The sequence below is a fragment of the Acanthopagrus latus genome, chromosome 13, assembly GCF_904848185.1.
Source record: "Acanthopagrus latus isolate v.2019 chromosome 13, fAcaLat1.1, whole genome shotgun sequence".
NCBI classification, from domain to species: Eukaryota; Metazoa; Chordata; class Actinopteri; order Spariformes; family Sparidae; genus Acanthopagrus; species Acanthopagrus latus.
In genome coordinates this window covers 5,848,290-5,867,806 of record NC_051051.1, presented here as the reverse complement: position 1 = coordinate 5,867,806, position 19,517 = coordinate 5,848,290, and the positions used below count along the sequence as shown (strand labels likewise).

At 40.8% G+C, this 19,517-nt stretch overlaps 1 protein-coding gene across 5 annotated transcripts in view; it reads right to left on the bottom strand.

Annotated features, from left to right (window-relative positions):
- LOC119031202 (RNA-binding protein Musashi homolog 2) overlaps window positions 1-19,517 on the bottom strand; it is a 249,474-nt gene that overhangs the window by 220,466 nt on the left and 9,491 nt on the right. For all 5 annotated transcript variants that reach the window (XM_037119518.1, XM_037119517.1, XM_037119520.1 and 2 more), the window contains exon 5: window positions 15,040-15,081. In XM_037119518.1, the coding sequence (XP_036975413.1) occupies window positions 15,040-15,081 (42 nt within the window). The remainder of the gene's footprint in view (window positions 1-15,039; window positions 15,082-19,517) is intronic.

Genomic DNA, 19,517 nt, shown 5'->3' with positions numbered 1-19,517 from the left:
ATTGCATGGTCCATCCTCTCCTGTGGCAACTTTTAATAACGTGTGTGCATCCCGGCTGCTTCAGCTCACGTCCAAGTTCAGTTACAGACCCTGAACCATCTGCAAGGCTCAAAATGTTCTTTCACTTTGTGCATAAATAAAGGAACAACTGTGTCCTACAGTGTAATGGCACTTCAAAGATCACAGAGCTTTTTTTTTTTTTTTTAATGCGTCCATGTCCATGTTGAGGTGCTCTATTGCTTTTCCTGCTAATGTGTTAGCCCGTGGCTAACACATCTCTTCACAAAAGTGAGATGAGTCAAGCTTGTAAGGTGCTGCTGAAACCACTCCGGGCGGACACATAATTTCCGTCAGCGGGTGCCATATTGTAATCAAACAATATTAGGGCTAACAAAGAATTTGGGAACCAAGGGGAGTGTAATGAAGGCTGCACTCACTGTCAGCACATTTGCAGCTGTAATTTAAAAAGGCAAAAGATATTCTATTAGAACCTCTGCGAGCCCTTAATTTTTGTGATGCACAACCCCACTGAGCTGAATGATGTAATTTGAATATGCTGTCAGTTTAAATGTGGCCTTCCGGGACAAGAATGTGGTCACTGCGATTTAATTGGAGGACGGCAAATAGCAGTCATGGCAGCAACAAGGAGAGAGACAAAAGAGAGACAGGGATTTCTGTGACGGCCTCACGTTTTTCACAGAGATAAATAAAAGATGATAAACATGGATTAGAGAGGCCATTTTGTCTGCTCTCTCCTCTCTCTTTTCGAGTCCCGGTGTCTTTGAGAAATATGTCTCTAAATTTAGCATCAGATTTATCAAGCCGAGGCAATCCAGGGAAAAGGGAAGGGGGACTTGGGAATAGAGAGAGCAAAAGAATGAGACAAGGTTGAAAGGTATCTAAAAGACAGGTGCAGCAGACAAAAAGATTGAGGGTGGCGGAGGGGGGGAGAGCGGGGGGCATTGTCTGGGAGATCCTGTCCATCACTTGCCACTTTTAGAATGAAAATACATCTCCGCTAATATCCGCCCCGGCGCACACACATATAGGTTCGCACACACCGGCAAGACACATGAGGAGAAAAGAGATGTGAATTTCAATTAAGCAGGTAAGGAAATTAAACTAGTGTTACAGTTATAAAGTCAACCAAGCAGATAAAGACTGCAATACCGAGAAGAGGGTGGGATAGAAGAGACGGATGGACAGAGAGGCAAACTCATTCACACACTAAACAAACACACACAGATAAACACAAATATACCCACAGACAAGCCAGACAGAGAATAGAACCAAGGTCAAAAGAGGTCAGCTGTGAAACTCCTCTGCTCGCAAATTTTTTTTTTTTTTTTTTGGGATGAATTTCTACTTCCTGTCCACTAACTGTCCACTCTGCGGAGTGAAATGAGAGCCTCATTAAAAGTGGCGCCACATATAATTACCAATGATGTTAATGAATTCTTTGCCAGTATTTACTCTTAATGCATTCATAGATGCTGCTGTTTGCTGTTTTTAATCACCAGCGGAGGTCCTGACTGCTTTATGCAAATGAAGCGCTTCAGACAACGTGACTTGCCACTTTTTCAAACCACCGTTATCTTCTGAAAATAAACTTTGGAGACCCAGCCACCAGTGTCACCCCTTTTTTGGTTAAAATTATCTTCAGACATGCTATCTGGGGGACTTGAGAGATAACGTTCCCAGACACGTTTCCCTAATTGAAAATTGTGGCCAACACAATTCGGTTTACTGACTATCTGCTGCCAATCAAACACTAACGACGGGTCAACTTTTAGTAGCATCAAATATAAAAGTGGTTTTACAGCTCTGGCCAGTCTCCCTCGCCTGCTCTTCATTGCCGACTTCCATTTGCAATGAATGGAATCTTGTCATTCACCACTATGTTTTACTGGCGGAGGTAAATTCAGCCTCTCTCCTTTTCCTACTCTCCTTTTTTTTTTTCCCTTTCCTCTTCCGACAAACGTCCTCTCTGAAAATTGCCCTTGTTCGGCTGCAAGATTTACATGGGATGCAAATCCTAAAAACTCCACAGTAGCAGTGTGTACACCTGGCTGCCAGGTCTCAGACAAGGCCCTTTCTGTATAAGCTCTGACAACATTGTGTCAGCATAAAATCACAATACCGCAACAACAGTTAGAAAGTTAAAGAATTGCTCGGCTGACGGCGGGTCGGCACGCGGCGCATGCTGGCACGCGTGCCCATACAAATTCAATATTCATTCCGTGGATGGATTCCAAATGAATACTAAACACCTTGTCAATTGAGATTCATCTGAGGTTTGTGTTTATTCATTTACCAATATACATCTGCTCAATATTACATGGGAGATTAACTAGTTCCATATGAAGGATTTATCTGAGTGGAGTCATCATGCACCTGTGTTCCCTAATGACGTATGTAAGGGCTTCCCCTCTTAGTCAATTAGTCAACTAAGTGGTTGTTGCAGCCTCATTCCACAGAGGTATTTTTTTTTTATTCACCTATCTATTTTTATTTTGCAAATCGTGCACAAACATAATCTCTCCGGGGGTCAAAGACTCCGAGTATATTCACATCACGGATTATTTAATTGTGCGAAATCAATCAAACAATTAATGCAAGAGACCCATTATCAATTCACTTGAGTCCCACCATATTTCATACAGTGCATATATGGATTAATACGTTGTAAATGCCTGTATTCATTTGGCAAAAGTTAATGAGGAAAGAAGGTGAAAATAATTTGGAGCAATATAAATGCAAAGCGAACAGAAGGTCAAAGTTGGACTAATTAAAAGTGCTATAAAATTGTCTCGTGCTATAAAATTGCTGCATGTAGCTATCAATTAGAAATCACAAAATGGTCCTAGGCGGCAGCGGCGAGGAAATGAATCTGTCAACACTTTTCATTATTGTACGATAACACGGGAGAAAATTAAGTCACAAAATAACTGTTACAAGCCGGACTTGACCTGCTTATGCATTACCTCTGTTTGATTATTTCACATTCTCAGCGACTCTGCAGCAGCGACACAGAGACCGGGCTTGTTTTTGCATTTTTCCCGACAGAGTGTCACAAGGGGTCTTCTTTTAATGAATCGAGGTGAAAGCAAAGGCAGTGGTGTAAATTTGTGGCAGCAGCACATGTGCGAGAACACAGTTTTTTCCTTTTTTTTTTTGGTAATTTTGTGACCAGATATGTTGGCGCAGCGGTGGCACACCTGCGGTGCGGTCGCAAAAAAAAGAGGTTGGATTAGAAGGAATAAATTACCAGTAGATGTGGAAGGGGCCGGTGTCAATCACAGTCAATTAAATTAGGTCCTCTCATTCCTGTTAAAAGCAACAAGCTCCCCGCCATGTGGCAAAGACAGTTTCACCATAAATGAAAGTCCAAACTGGCCGCCCCGTGAAACCTTCTGAGCAGAGGAAATCTGTTGATGTCTGCGAGGTGCAGACATTGGAAATGTGCTGCCAAGACGTATGATATCCAATTTAAAGCTGAATTAATTTTGCCGCAAATATTGAAATCTCACAATTGGCACAATAAATCAAAATCTGTGAACAGCCAAGCTCGACACTGACATTAACTCTGAATATCTTCTGAGAACGGATAATGAACGGTAATTACTTCAGTTATGTGTTTGCCTCAATTAGATAGAGAGCGTTGAAGTCCTATCTAAAACAGTAGTTTCCCCTTTGTTGAAAAAGAGCGGCTAGTTTTCTATGATCAGTGGAGTGGGTGGCGCAGTCACACTGAAGGAAACTGGGCGGCACGGCAAGGTCACTGACTCAAAGCGACTCAGAACGGCGTCAACAACTGATGTAAGAGTGGAAATTATGGATTGCCATGTTATTGTTTGGTATTCCGTGGAGATAATTAGCACCGTTGCACATCTAGCGCAAACAGTATCTAGTCTAGGGTTTTACTTCTATTGTTGAGAAAAATGTATAAAGACATGTTGTCCATCTATAATAACTACTGTTATTACATTAATTAAACATGAATTACACGCCGGTCGTGCATTCACTCCTGTTGATTTTCTTTTGCCACTGCAGCACAAAGTAGCTCTATGCTTATAAAAAAAAAAATAAAAAAAAAACAGTCACAAAAATGTCTGCTTTTGTTACAAGGTCCATTTTGTTATTTGCAGCCAAAGCACTCAAAATATAACAAGCCGTATTTGGGACTTCTACACTCAGACTTGTGGGAAACGGTGTGTGCACTTGGAAACAACATCGCTCTGGAGACGGTTTCATTAAGCGTGAAAAGCGTTCATTTTAACTATTACGTCTGGTTTGAATATTGCTCATCCACATACAATAACACCTATAATTTAGTCGTCGTGGTTCAGATAATCATACATAAAATGATCAGTTTCTCCTTCATTGTGTGTTTGATCATCATGCTCGCCGTATGTGCAGCCGCGGTCGTAGATCGTTTTCCGTCCGACCATCGCACCAGCTAATGGCTCACATGCATGCATTCATTTTGCCCACACACTCGCATCTTATTTATTCATGTTACATATATCACTCATTTAGTGGTGATATATGTATTTTCCCACCGCTGCCACATTGTGTTTACATCTGAATCAGTTTTCTGAGTTGAATTGAATGCAAAATCTAATCTCTAGGGCACGCACATAAACAGACAAATACAAATTATGGAGAGCCTACATGCACACACAACACAAATTTATCCAGATGATAAAATATGATGTGGCTGACATTGCCTCCAATGAAAAATTATTGGCATGAGCCAACATGTCAGCAGTATAATCATGAATGATGTGCGGAAGAGAAAGGTCACAGCTGAGGACCGAGGCATTATGTTGAGGAACAGCTAAGCTCTTTAGCGCCCTGACTTAGATATAATTCAGTATTGAAGACTCGCTGTCTTACACATTCACACATTTATTTGTGTGGGGCTTTTTCTTTTTCTTTTTTTTTTTTACCATACTGGACAATGTGATTCATGGCAGCCGTGGCAACATGTCATCATGTGAAAATAAACATGTGATTTCAGCACAGAGGAGTCACCAATTTTATTCCATCTCCATTTAGGTTGGAAGATTGTACATTATTATGGAATTGAATGACAGACCACCCTGCATTTAACTGCAGAGGGACAGCAGGTGAGGGACTCCATCATGAATGTGGCGCTACATGCCTGTCTGTCTCTCTGTCTCTCCGTCTGTCCTTCTATATGTCCTTCTTGCCGTGCTTTGTTAGAGCTCAACCCCTCAGATTCTATCTGGTCCTTTCTACGACCGACAATACCACGGAGGTTTTGTTTGAGGACAGGTTGGGACTGAATGGCAGGCCTATGATTCTTATCATAAGCAGACTGGCCACCTGCATTTACCGCCGCAGAACACTTACACTTTCCTTATGTTAATACTCTTGAAACGCTTATCTCCGGTCGAACCTTTTTTATCTTTTATCAAGACGGATCCGTCCAAGTGAAAAAAATACCCCCTAATTACAGCATATTTTAATTAAACAACAAAGAATCAATGCTCTAAATGCTTTCAGCTAATTACATAATATTTGTACATCAGAGTGACAACCGATACACCACAGTCACCTTCTAGTTAAGATATTTTGGGGCTACAACACAAAGGAAACGCATCACACAGCTGCTGAGAGTGACAAGTAAAATAACAGCGCAAGTTCTGAAATATGTAATTACAGCATAGAAGATATTTCCGTTTGCCTCTTGTTATTTTGGTCTATCCAGTCATGTTTGGTTATTAATAGAGTGTTGCTCTATTGACTGTGTGAGGGCGGTGACTAAACCAAACATTAGACCGGTTCGGTAATGGTAAACCACGACCGTAGGCCTTTAACAGTCACACCATCGCAAGAACAAAAGAAGTCATGTAAGCCAAGCATGAGCAGATGCATTCTGAAATGAATTAAAAGGATGTGATGTTGCAGCTAATGCCCCATTTTTGGATACAGTGTCACGTTGCAAACAATCAGCTGAACCAGAAGAACGGCAACAGAAGCTACCGGCTATCGCTCTTCTTCGCACCACCGACAACAGCGCAACTAACAACCTGACAGGTTCTTCTTGCTAAAGGAACATCATTCTCAAACTGAGAGGCTGGTGCCCCAGAGCAAAAAAAAACAAAACAAAACATGGTACGAAAAATCCAGAGCATGACCTGTCACACAACAAGAGCAATCTGGCCTGTGAGATTCCAGTATCTTACCCTACAACGACAACCGGATCCAATCATGGCAGAACACTTCGCTAAGTCAGCCAAACGATCCTCCAATCAGGCGGACGTGCCCAAAACAAAATGATCAGCCTTCAGCTTTACTTATACAACAGAATAAACTATTGATACTGTAAGACACTGTATGTTTAAACTCACTACTGGAGTAAAAGTAGTCGCTACTGGTGTAAAAGTAAGCAACTTAACATCAATTCACAACAAATACAACTTATTTACCCGAATGAGCATCTTAACAAAAAAGGCACAGCCAAAATACTGGCCAAGTATATTGTACTATATATTACATATTACAGTAAATGCTTATGCATTTTAAGTGAATAAATTAGAAAAAATAAAAATGCAAAAATTGTATTCTATGTGTTTTCTTTGTTCTGTGGTATCAAAAGCATTAAAAAGTTGTTTTTTTTATATATACCTATATTGTATCAAATTTTAAAATTCTGATATTGTATAACTTACTTAACAAAAAACAATACAAAACTTACTTATGCAAAAATTACTCTGATCATGTTGGTACATAAATAATACATAAGCATTGTATTTTACTGATATATACACATATAATTTGTACTTTGAAACATATAATATGCTTCTACCATCTTTTCATAAGAGATGCTAATACCGTATATATAGCTGTATGTATGTCCTGACACACCTGAGCCGCTCTGCCAACTGATGGCATATCACTGTCTGTTGTACAAATCCCTCACTGCAGGTTTGAAACACCGGGGCGAAGACGGTGCTGAGAGGTGCTGAGAATTCAGAACCGAACAGCGAGGTGATGCTTCTTGACAACACAATGGACCTCACTGTCCTGATTAAGCTGGACATCACTTTTTTCTTAAATGATTATTTTTCTAGTGTTTCATTCTAAACGCAATCTCAAAAAAAAAAAAAAAGGTCACCGTTACAAGAATTAGAAAATGCGCTCCTCATCGGCCTCTCCGGCTGCCAAAGCCACTCCCTGAGGCGATGACTTTCATAGTTAAGTGGCCACTCTGCTTCGGTCACAATCTTAGTTTTTTCCACATTGGATGGGTGGAGACTGATGAAGATTGAAAAAAGATGTTCATATCATGAAAAAGGGCCAGACACCACGAGCTAATCCACCTGTCATATAATCGCAGTGCATTAATACAGAACAATGTTACAGCTGCGGAGGGCCCAAGGTCAGAATCAATGATGGCTTGTGCTGAACAAAGCCATTTAGACTGTGGCTGACATTGTTCTGATGAGAGACTACTAGAAAACCAGACGCTGTGTTTTATTACTGGTCCTTGCAGTTAGGGCCCGGCTTAATATCGATAATATAGCATTCGGGATATGAGACCGTCCATTTTGGATATAGCTGTGTCGACTTTCTCTGGTTTTAAAGGCAGCATTACGGCACAGTATAGTACAAGTTTACCCACTTAGTCATTATATCCACAATACTGACAAATATCTATAAAAACTCTCATTTTGTTAAAAGGTGAGGTGTGTCCAAAATTGGCCACTTGTTGAATTTGTACAGCAAGTCACCAGAGGAACTACTGCGAACTGCAGCTGCTGCTAGCTTGTTAGCTCAGTTAGCCAAGAGCTAGTGATCCTGTACACCCAGAGTAGGAGCATTTATGAGGAGATTTAAAAATACCGAGCCTTAAAATAGTGTGATAATATTTCGCCCAGCCGTACTTGAACGCCATCTGTTTTTATCTATTGGAGGGGGAAAAAAAAAAACACCAAGAACATGCTATTTTTAATGTGAATGAAAACACAATTTCTTGGGTCCTTCCAAAAAAAAACAAACAAACAAAAGAAAACTCCCGTTTCCCAGTGAATGAACAGAAAGTCACAAATCTGCTGCTGCTGTAACAAACCTCATTTTCTGAATGGACACCAGTCTCTTTGTATTTTTAGATCCCTTTAAAAATAAGACTGATGTAACACAGAGCAGTGATGCTTTCTCTCTCCGAGCCGCCAGGAACACATCAAACATGTGTTTTTGTGCGTGTGTTGCTCGCGTTGTTTGTATCTCTGCAAGCACATGTGTGTGCACAGAGGCTTTGATAAGAGGTCTTGAGAGGTATAGTGGAGGACCATGCCCTCCTCTCCTCTCTTCTCTATCCTGGCTAGCAGGCTGTCCTCATTACTGTCAGTCAGCATCAGGTTTAGCAGTGCCAGGCTCCTGCACAGCCCTCTGTCCTCTCTGCCCTGCCAGCACTAGCCTGCCTGACTGCTGCCATTGGTAAGCATTGTAAGAACCCCTCAATCCCCTAGAAAACCTAATTACTCTCCACCCGCAACCAAGGAGACCGGAGAAAGAGGCAGGCCGAGGGGGGGGGAGAATCACACGCATGTACACTCCATTTATAAGCGCTCCGGCAATTATTCAAACAAAAGAAATGTGTGTTCGTATTATATCGGCGGTTAAAAAAAAAAACGTAATTAAACAAGCCCTTACATTTACACATCGTTTATCTTTCCATTGAAGCTTAAGCAACTGGAGGAAAGCAAGAAGAAGAGGAAAAAAAAGAGGACACTAAACACATTTAGAAAAGTGTGAAACACACTCAAAATAAAAAAAATAAAAAAACATACCCGAAATCAAACTGAGCATCGCTTTGACTAGCCGTTAACTGGGTCACTCAGTTGGTGATTGTGTCTGACCACCAAACAAACAGTCATTCATATGTCTGTGCTCTGGCCCCATTTTCATCTGGAGCAGTTCCACAGAGGCCACTGAAAGCAAAGGAGCTGACGGGTCAGGGATTTAAACCCATCTCCAGCTTCGGCACAGTAGCCATTACCACCAGGTGGGGGTGAGGTGGTAGATTGGAGGGCGGGGGGGGAGTGACTCTTTGTGTCATCCTCCATCTAAAGGAGGGTTTATTTATGTTGGCTGCACATGTGGGTTTTTCTTTTTTTTTATTCAGGGGGTGAGAGGAGAGTGACAGCGAAGAATTCCCATCAACTCGCTTGTCACTTCTCCGTCGTCTTCCGTCTGACTCTTGGTTTCACTGAAACGTCAGTGCATTTAGTGTCAGTTGTGGGAAGAAGAAGACGAGAAAAAAAAGCCATTTCAAAAGTGCATTTATTTTGAGAAATACAGCAAATATCTTTTCAGCTGGGCATCTCGGTCGCTCACTGGGATAAGACCTGTGCCATATGCCTTGAAATGCGACGTCAGGTTCGGATAATAGCCGGCACAGCATAACATTCCTTCTCTTTCTTCCACTCCGTGTGCTATCTGCACAGTAGAAATGCCTTGAAATAAGAAATGTGTAATAAGAAATAATCTCCTTTCACATAATAAATATTTGGTGGGGCTCATTGTCGTGAACTGTAAAGCCGAACAAAGATATTGATACGGCATTCTGTTCCACATTAAAGACTTTTGTCCTTGAATATTCTTTCAGACTGGTGCAGCTGTGCAGATCTGAGTTGGAACGGGGGAAGCTGGTGCTTTTAATAAACTCACAGGGACATTCAAAGGGGCTGGCAGCTACAGAGGTTTCATTTTCCCAGCAGTGAGCTGTGTCATTTAAAATAAGAATCATTTTCAAAAGGGGGGGAATATCATAATGCTAAATCTAGATCAAATAACTGAGCAAGGTGTAAGACTGGATTTTACAAGGCCTTGTAATCCTAAAAGGCTGAAAAGAAAGAGAAGAAAAGAGCATAAAGAGGTAAAGACGGAGTGACAGATAAAGTAAAACGGGGAGAGCAAGGAAAGAAGTTTGTTTTGTATTCACGTATGAAACTACCCACCTGTGCCTGCCTAATACAAGCATGCGTACAAGTGGCCGCCCGCGAGTCTGTGTTTATGTCACGCAGCACAAATGCACAGGGGGATGAGAGCGCGTATTTACTCCGTGCTGCATTATTATTAGACTTCATTAAAAATTAAGACCTGAAATCTGCAGAACAGCAATACACCTGAGAGTCTTTTCTGCAGGTAAGAACATAAAGCACACAGGGTCCCTGAGCGAGTTGTGGGGGGGGGGGGTCAGACAAGAGGAGGAGATGGGGGCCGCTGGTCAATTTGCCTTCCACAGAGAAGAAAAAAGAAGGCAAATGGAGAAAAGAGAAAGTGACATGTAAAGACAGAGAGTGAGACGTAGAGACAGGCGAAGATAGAGAGAGAGAGAGAGAGAGAAGGCTCCAGCTGCCAGAGATAGACCGACACTAACAGCAGGCCAACAACAGGGAAGGCACAGTCACAGCTGTCACAGGTTGGAGTAAAATTTGGTTGCTTTGATGGTATTTTTGACTGAAAGCCCAGATTTACCTCAACCAGTGTACCAGCACAGTTCCTCCGCGCTGACATAAACGCGAGCAGTTTAAAACGGGACGTTTCGGGAGAGGAACTGTCAACGCAAACAAAATAAGCAGAATATCTGGAAGCATTGTCACAGCTGCTCCTGTGCAGCACACATCTATTTTGTGCACAGATAGAGTCTTCGTGCTGCATCCGAAAGACTGCCAGAGACGCGGTGACAACCTGTTCGGGATGGCTTACATGGCAAATCCCTTTATGGAGGCGCAAGGAAAGGGTTACGCCCATTGCTCCGTAAATGGTCGCTGCTCCTTCCTTTCATTTCCATAACAAGCCATCAGAACTCATCTCCCACTGAAGTGGCCACAGTCCCGCTGGCAATTAAAATCATGCTGGGACATGCCATGCTTGTGTGCGACTCCACTGTGGGAAACAAAAAGCAGCGGCAGCAGCAGTAATGACGCCAACAGTCGAGTGGTAAATCTCGAGCAATGTCGGCGGAAACCGCCGCTTTGATTTCTCCAGGAAACTGAGAGCAGGCCTCGTTTACATCTTTCAGTGCGAACCTTACTGGAAGATATCAAACGAGCAGACAGCAAGAAACAGAATCATCTCATCTCCGTCTTCTTTACCACTTTCTGTACACAGCCACAACACTAGAAAGGCACGCAGGGTTTTTTTTTTATTATTATACTGCTGTCAGTATCTCAACAGGCTCGAAAATTAGATGGGAAAGAATTAAGGATTGGGGCTTTAAAAAACATACTAGAATAATTTACTTGAATTTCTAACTGCTGAACTTCAGAATCCGGACGTCAGATTTTGTCACAGATTTCTTACAGTGCAGCTGTGCTTAGAAGAAATTACAGCGGTGACATGCAAACATCACCCACTCCAGAAAAGTTGCGATGCTGACTTAAACATGAATAAAACAGAATGGGACAATTTGCTAATCCTCTTCTGACGTATACGCAGTACAAATACAATATATTTAATGTTTTAACATTCCACAGGTGATCAGGTTCGCTGGTAACGGCTGATAGAATCATGATGTGTGAAAGGGATATCCTCCAAAGGCTCAACTAATGGTTCCATTCTGTTTTTATTTACATTTTGAACAGCATCCCAACTTTTTTAGGAAAGGAGGTATTATATTAATACAGTCTTTAAAATATATTCACTGTTCCTTTAAAGATCAAGACTCGACCAAACTATAGAAACCGTCTACGTTAAATCTAATATTGGGCTCGTTAGGCAGCGAGTGGGGAGGGGTCTGTCTAATTCAGCTCAAAAGGTGATTGACCGATCAAATAACACATTCGCTTCACAGTTAATCAGAGCAGCATGTTGCAGTCTCAGGGAAGAAAACACTGTGTTTTTAAGGCTTTAGTGTGTATGACATCCTCTAACCAATTTCCTGGAGGCAACCCTGGTCATGTCATGACACTCTGGGATAAGAAAACCGTGATGAATATATTAAATTCATCAGATCAGTACTCATATCGAGAAAAAAGCTCCTATGAAAATGAATCAAGGACGGCATTACATTCACACTGATAGAATAGATCAACAACAGCATGTTGTGAAACTAAATATTAAGATGCTGAAACATTTCATGTTGAAATCCTGGCTTTCTAAAGCTACTTTTGGCTGCCTGTCTAATAAAGCCACAGCTAACCCCGGCCAGGCTGAATAGGCTGGGGAGAAACAAGGCATAAATGAATGTGCATAAAGCACTTTGCATCACATCATCATTGTTTAATCCTTTCATTCTCATCTGTCAATCATCTGCAGATGAAACCTAATCCCTGAATATTTGCGGGCGAGTGTGCATTGATACCTTTGACAGAACTTGTAAGCACAGCTTCTATTTTTAATGCAAAATGTCCACTTTAAAGTCTTAAGATAAGCTTTGGTCGTGTGACATTATTCATTAGTAATGCGTGCGCCATTTTGCATTTCTTTGGCATATTTCCTTTGATTGACAGGTCCCGTGGTTATCTCCCGTTTGTGCCCTTTACCAGCATTCTAGTGCAGATGGTCACGAAAACCATAGGATGCAAATGCAAGGTGCGAGGCAGACATAATCCGCACCGTGACTGACTTCTTATACAAGGACATGTTTATGTTTCCCATTAAGTTTTCCGGAATGGTACGTATAAATCCTCTGATTAAGGCAACCTTGTCATACCTGTCAAATCAGACTGTCTACTTAAATATAGCCTAATGATTATGTGTTGCCAAACTCCTCTCCATCTCTTTCTCCTCTTTACAGTGGAACTGTCCATGTTTTGGGGGCAGTGTCAGTTATGCCTGCAGATACAAGTTGTTTTTCCTGTGATCCTGTCATCCCGGTGCAAACACCTTCAGTTGTTTACAGTGAAATGTCCTCTGTGTTCACCTTCACTTCCTGTCTGTTTTCAGCATTACGCTACGTGCTGTACATACTGTATGGTTTCACCGTACTGCAGCATTCAGCAGTGGGAGGTCATTGGCAGGGTTACTTGCGAGGTCATTGTTAGCCGTGAGAAAATTAACGCTGATTGGTCTCGTCACGATTCACTCCCCGAAGCCCGTGCCACCGAGGCACCTGCCAAGGCGAGCTTCTTTAAACGAGAACGAGGCCTATTCAACAGCTGCATAAGCAGCCAGGCAGGCAGACAGTGGAGGGGAAAGGAGGGACAAAAGAAAGCAAATGCAAAACAGAGAGGACTTTCTAAATGGGAACCTCAGAATGGGACTCTTTTTAAAGGTCTTAAATCAATTGAACAGAAAGTACAAACCCATGCAATGTTAATCTATCGGGCTTAATCCCATTGCTTTAAGATCCTTTATAATCCACATTCAATACAACCATTTTTCTTCTCTAACAAGCTTGCCCTATAGCCATTTTATAAATCATTGGTACAAGGCTTTTGCGGTGCCACAAATTCTGTTATGGTGTCATTATTTCACCGAGTTATGAATCATGCAAGGTGGAATGACAAATATGTTTAACACCAGTAGAACAGCTCAAAATATCGTATTTCCTTTTCTGAGTCATTGCTAAAAAAAAAAAATACAAATAAATAAAAAATCTAACACTGTTTAAAAAAAGATTAACAATAAACACGACAGCAAGAAGAGTTCCTTGTTCACTTAAAAATTGGAAGAATCATCAAACATCTGAGCTGTTTTATTACACCTTCGACATTTATGAGCGCGGCTCAGAAGAGAACAAGTTAAAGTGATATACTTGCTATGTAAGAAGTGTGGGGAAACACTGGTAGTTTCTCAACCATATGCCGATATCCTTAAGTCACCATGTGCTCTGGCTTTGAAAGCCGGCGCTGCCAATTCTTCATTTGAAACCTGACCAACTCTTTAACAATGGCTCTCTCTGATCCAGTGGGATGGAGAAAATCTATTATCGATTTCCACCTGGTTTAGGTGGAAAAAGCCCTGATAGCGCTGCTGAATAGCGCTACACTGTACTGTGCTACAGCCTGCACATGAAGCTTTGGGGGGGGGGGGGGATGGTGTGAGAGGGCATGTCAACAAAGCCCTTGACTATGCCACAGCACCATCTGCACACGCTGAATATTTAATTGTCAATAGGACTGCTCGAGACCAGTAATCAAGAAAAGGAAAAGATAATGTGCATTATGAGGAGCTCATACGACAGTTCCTGCGTGATTAGAGTTGGGCTTATTTTTTAAATCACCCATTCTTTCGATGCTAATTGTGACTATTCCTGCACGCATGCACCACAATTAAAGATAGTTCTAAATCACTTATGTCATTCAAAATCCCATTCAACTCGGAACGCTACAGATACCAACTCAATAGACTTATAATTCAGCCAGTAAATGTAATTCATCGCCGTCAATGAGGAGTCAACAACCGTTTCTCGAAAATTCAGTCAGGCTATTCACTTCAAAATAAAACTCTCGCTTTTTTCTTTAACTTCAAAAATCAGGATCTTGACTTCTCTTTGTAATCTTTCTGATTTCCCCTTTCCCCACATCAGAATAAAAACTTTCAACCAATAGGTAACGTCTGCTGCAGATAAGAGTCGCCGTCTCCTGTCAGTCAAACAACTCCACTGAGCCAACAGATGGTCTCGCCACTTATTACTCTATTGCATTAAACAGACAATAACGCTTGATGTTTTTATTATTATTATATCACAATAATAAGACAGAGCTTCCTTTTCTAAACAGTTGACAATAAAAACAACCACGATGAGGGATGAAATGCAAATATGAGCATAAAAGCACCGCCGCAGATATAAAACAGTGAGGTGATACAAAAGAGAACATAACCTCAATCATGCTGAAAATTTCCTTTAAGTCTAATATGTCCAACTTTAATTGCTTTGGTGCAACAGCACAGACAAGGTGAGAACAATGGAGCCAGACTTGGCTTTTCTCTACAATAACAAAACAGGCAACCGCTGCCTCTTTGTATCTGCTGTGTGAGCACACAAAATTAGGTAAGCTGGTGACATGAGACATAATCATTTTCTTTGAGCAGGGTTAGTGACCAATTTATTCTTACCTTAGGCTGGGCGCGACGGGGAAAGGCAACCTTAGGATCAATCTGAGGATGAGAAGAGAATAGCAAAACTGTTGTTAAAAAGAGAAAGCAGGGATATTTTTAAGGCAGGGAACAGTTGTCGGAAAATATTTCTCAAACTCTGAGCCTACAAAGGGGAAACCAGACCATTCACATAGTCACATTTAAAAAATCCTCTCTGGTTTTGAGAAGAATTGCTTGTGTCTTAATAGCAGTAATACATGTTCAAAAGTTAACACATTCAATGATAACAATTTATCGAAAGCCATTAGGATTTACAAAAGCTGCGTAATCAGCCTGTAGCGATACAGTCTGCTTTTTTTTAATCCGAGAAGTATTTTCAGGAGCTAGAGCTGCGTTCAAGAAATGTCAAAATTATTGCGGTGGCTAATTAAGTGCACATGAATGACCCAACAAAAGTGATAATGAGAACAGAGAAAGGATGATTTTTTTTTTTTTTTGCAACTCACTGGAGTCTGTTAGAATCATTGCTCACTTTTGTTGGATCTGACGTCATTGTTTTTCCTCCCGGTGGTTTAAGGTTAGGCAGAGTTATTTTTTTACAAAGACCAGGCCGGGTCATGGTTATGGTTAGCTTAATATCCTGCAATCTGTTTTACTTTTTTTATTTCTCTTGCAAGAATGTGCACTGGCTTTGAGAACTCGGAAGCGAGTAAAACACACAAAAGACAAACTTTATAAAATTATAGTGATGCAGATGAATACAGTTAAATCAATTCTTAAGAGCAGTGTGTGTTCCCACTATGCACTTCATCTGTAACCTACTACAGCTGCTACTATTTGTCGACTTGAAAGGAGATTAATCCACAACTATTTTGATAATCGATTAATCGTTTTAGACATGTTTTGAGTTTAGCTGCTATTCTTTGCCATGACAGTAAATAAAGTCATTGATTAATTTTGAAAATAATGTGTAATCATTGTTTTAAGCACTCATGAATAATGCTTTATAACAAATATCGTCATATCGTCACATTATTACACCAGTGTCAGTTGTGCATTATGAACATTAATATGATGGATATGATGGAAGTAATCTATTCATGGTATGTTAGTACTTAGTGTTTTGTGTGCTTTCTTTGCATTGACTTAATCTTATTTTCAAGCAAACAATGACCTGTTCTATATGTACTTATAACCAGCTGGTCATTTGCTTGTTTCTGTGCTTGTTAACGTACTTGACATTTGACCCTTTAAGTCACTGTAAAATGCTTAACAGTAATGTGTTGCAGGCAAATAAAGATTCAAACAACAATAATTTGAACTTTAGGCACACTATCATTATAAATAATTGGTATTTGTTATTGTGTTTTAATACACAGAATGTGTTACTCAATTGTTTGCTGCAGCCCTAAACTACCATTCATCACTCTGTGCAGTAACAGGAGCATATTAGTCAGTGTGATAGTTCCTTTGCTAAAACAGCTGATCGTTTGAATTTATCGTTGGCCTATTACCTGACCCGGTTCCTTATTAATAATGCAGATGAAGTTATTTGGCACAATAACCGCTGTGGCTACGAGTTAAGTTTGTTAGGACAGTCTGACTGTGTGCAGACCTTTTTGCTTGCACACGCTTCAACAATTTAAATCTTCACTGACTAATGTTAGTACACAATTTGTTATTATGAGGATTTGAAGACAGCTGGCTAACATCACTGACCTCATTACTTACTGTAGCAAAAATCTTTCTACAATTGATGGAGCTTAATGACACATTCTAGGCACAGCGTTCATTGCAGTGGGCAAGGAACCGGAGGAAAACTACATATTAATTACTGCGACTGTGTGAATTAGTCTCAATACGAAAAACATTGGCGCTACCCCCGTATCTTCTCGTGCTGCCAAATGATATACACGGAGAAAAAGAACCACGGCCGCTTTAAAAAAAAAAAGTTAGCATGGAGACCAGCCACGCCATCATTCTGCTGGTCATGGTTGCGGCAGGGAGAGGCTCGCTTTTTATTTTAGGCAGGAATGGTTGATTGAATATGACAGGGAGAAAATGAGAGTCTGAGGCCGGTGACGCCTCCAGATATTGCCAAATAACCAGGAGGATGCGTCAGATCAGCCTGTTTCGCCATCTTGTGCTTGTTATCTCATTAGCTTCATTTTCCTCGTTAATTTCACTGGTATGAAGGTATGTGGTGGTGGTGGTAGGGGGGGGTCTCATCAACCTTGCACTTACAATGACAAGGAACAATCTCAAAACAGCAATGTTCTATTGTTCAATATGAATGGAAATTTCTCCCCCCAAAAACACTAACAGATATAATGAGCCTTGTGATATAGTGTTGCTCATTAGTGTCGAAACATAAAGCCTGTTTCACGTTGCGCCGTATTTTGCCGCACTGAGATATTTACAATAAGTGTACCAATTCTATGCATTCATAAAAGTTACTCCTTCAGCACAGATGGACTTATTTAAAGACAAAAAAAAAATGTATCTCTTCCCGCTGCGAAAAACAATGGAAAGAAAATGAATCGGGGAATGCGAGAACAAAAACACACCATCTGCACAGATCAATTAAGGCAATGACAATGACTGCGTTTTAATGCGTTTGAAGGGAAACCATGATGTGCAATGTCATTGTCATCTTTTCTGTCAGTCTCAGTTATTACTGTTATCTTTCCAAATCAGGTCAAAATGAGAAATGAATTCAATAACACCTGGGTATGGCAACCCCGCTTGTAATGAATTTCATTTAAAGATTTGTTTTAGCACTTAGCCCCCAGGCATAACCAATTCAAACTCAATTATTTCGTGCGCCCTATTTGAGCAAAGACAACACATTATGCTTTGAATACCAAAGTCCTTTACTTGGTAATGTATCTTACTTTTTAAACCCATACAAAAACATATCAAACCTCATTTCATCATACTCGCATAAACTAATTGTTTTCCTGTCCTGCTGAGAATTCCCTATTTACTCGAATGTTCCAGTTTCAATGTGCGCGAGAGGGCGCTTTAACGCGGCAGCGACGGAGGTCATATAGCTTCCTGTCAGTTTAAAATATTACAATTATCAAAAGGGGCTCGTTATCTGCTCAGAAATGTGTTAAAAATGAGGCTGTGATGCTGCAGATTGTTTAAATCACACTCGGAGCAACGCAACCAAATTAGGCAATGAGGACTTACTAACCAATCCTTCTGAGAAATGCTGTAGCAGCACCTTTTTAGGTCACAACTTATGATGAATGGCTCCTTTGAGAAATTTAAAATGATGAGGAGGGGAGGTGAAGCAATTGTTTCCCCTCGGTTTACACATTCATATGCATGTGATTTCTATGGTGAGCGCGCCTTCGTGCTTAAGGGCTGAGAGCTAAAATATGCATCAGCCTTTGCACTGGATAACCGTACCATTGAAGCGGAGATTATGCTGTCTCAGTTTCACCTGATACTTCCTTCCTGAAACATTTTTGTTATGTAACACACACACACACACACACACACACACACCATCAGGTTTGGGATCAGTCAACCGGACCTTGGGAGTGCACTTGTTTCAGTAATTCCACACACACACACAGACACACACACAGACACGGTACACACAGCGAATGCTATTTCACTCAAGTCTGTTTTCATCTATCAGTGCTGTAAAAATGTTAACACTAATTTAAAAATATACCCATTTGTGATTTACCTTGTATGTTTTTGGTCCATTTTGTTTTTGGGGAAAGTACTTCTACTACTTCTTAATGGGTGAAAGGAAAAAAAAAAAAAAAAAAACACTCTTGTCCTCACTGTGCTATGAATTTCACTGTAATTTTCACATTCTCCATCTACATCAGCTGAACGCAACAAGTTTAGGCACACTCTCTGTGGTTTGTGGAAATGGATTTGTAGGAACAAATCACAAGCTGATGTAAAAAGACTGAGAGCACACATGTAGCAAAAAAAAAAAAAAAAAGGACATTAAAAACATGCCAGCATGCAATCACTTCTGTAACATATTCAGGGGCATGTACGGCTTTTATTGACGTGGGGGCCATTGACAGATGGAAACACATTAAATTGCTATTTCTCATTACTTCTTTAAAAGGTGCTATACGCAAGATAGCAGACTCCAACCAACACTTGAGCTAAGATGCTAACAGTCGCTACAGCCACACATAGCAACAGCAAACTGTATATAGTGTTACACTACTAATATGCTGCCTGCTATTTGTTTAGGTTTACCTTTGACAGATGACCAATTCTCACACACGGCCCCTTTTATTAACAAAATAACATTGTCTTACAGGTGTTTATATTCCTGTGTTTGCATTTTGTTTGCACAGCTAACTGAGCTAACAAATATATCTAACTAGCAGTTGGCCCAAACTAAGGTCCCACATCTCCCTGCCAGAAGATAGCCAGTCATCCTTAAAGATAATTGGGTGGCCAACCGAGGCCCCATGAACATACTGACCATCATAAACAGAGGACACATGACT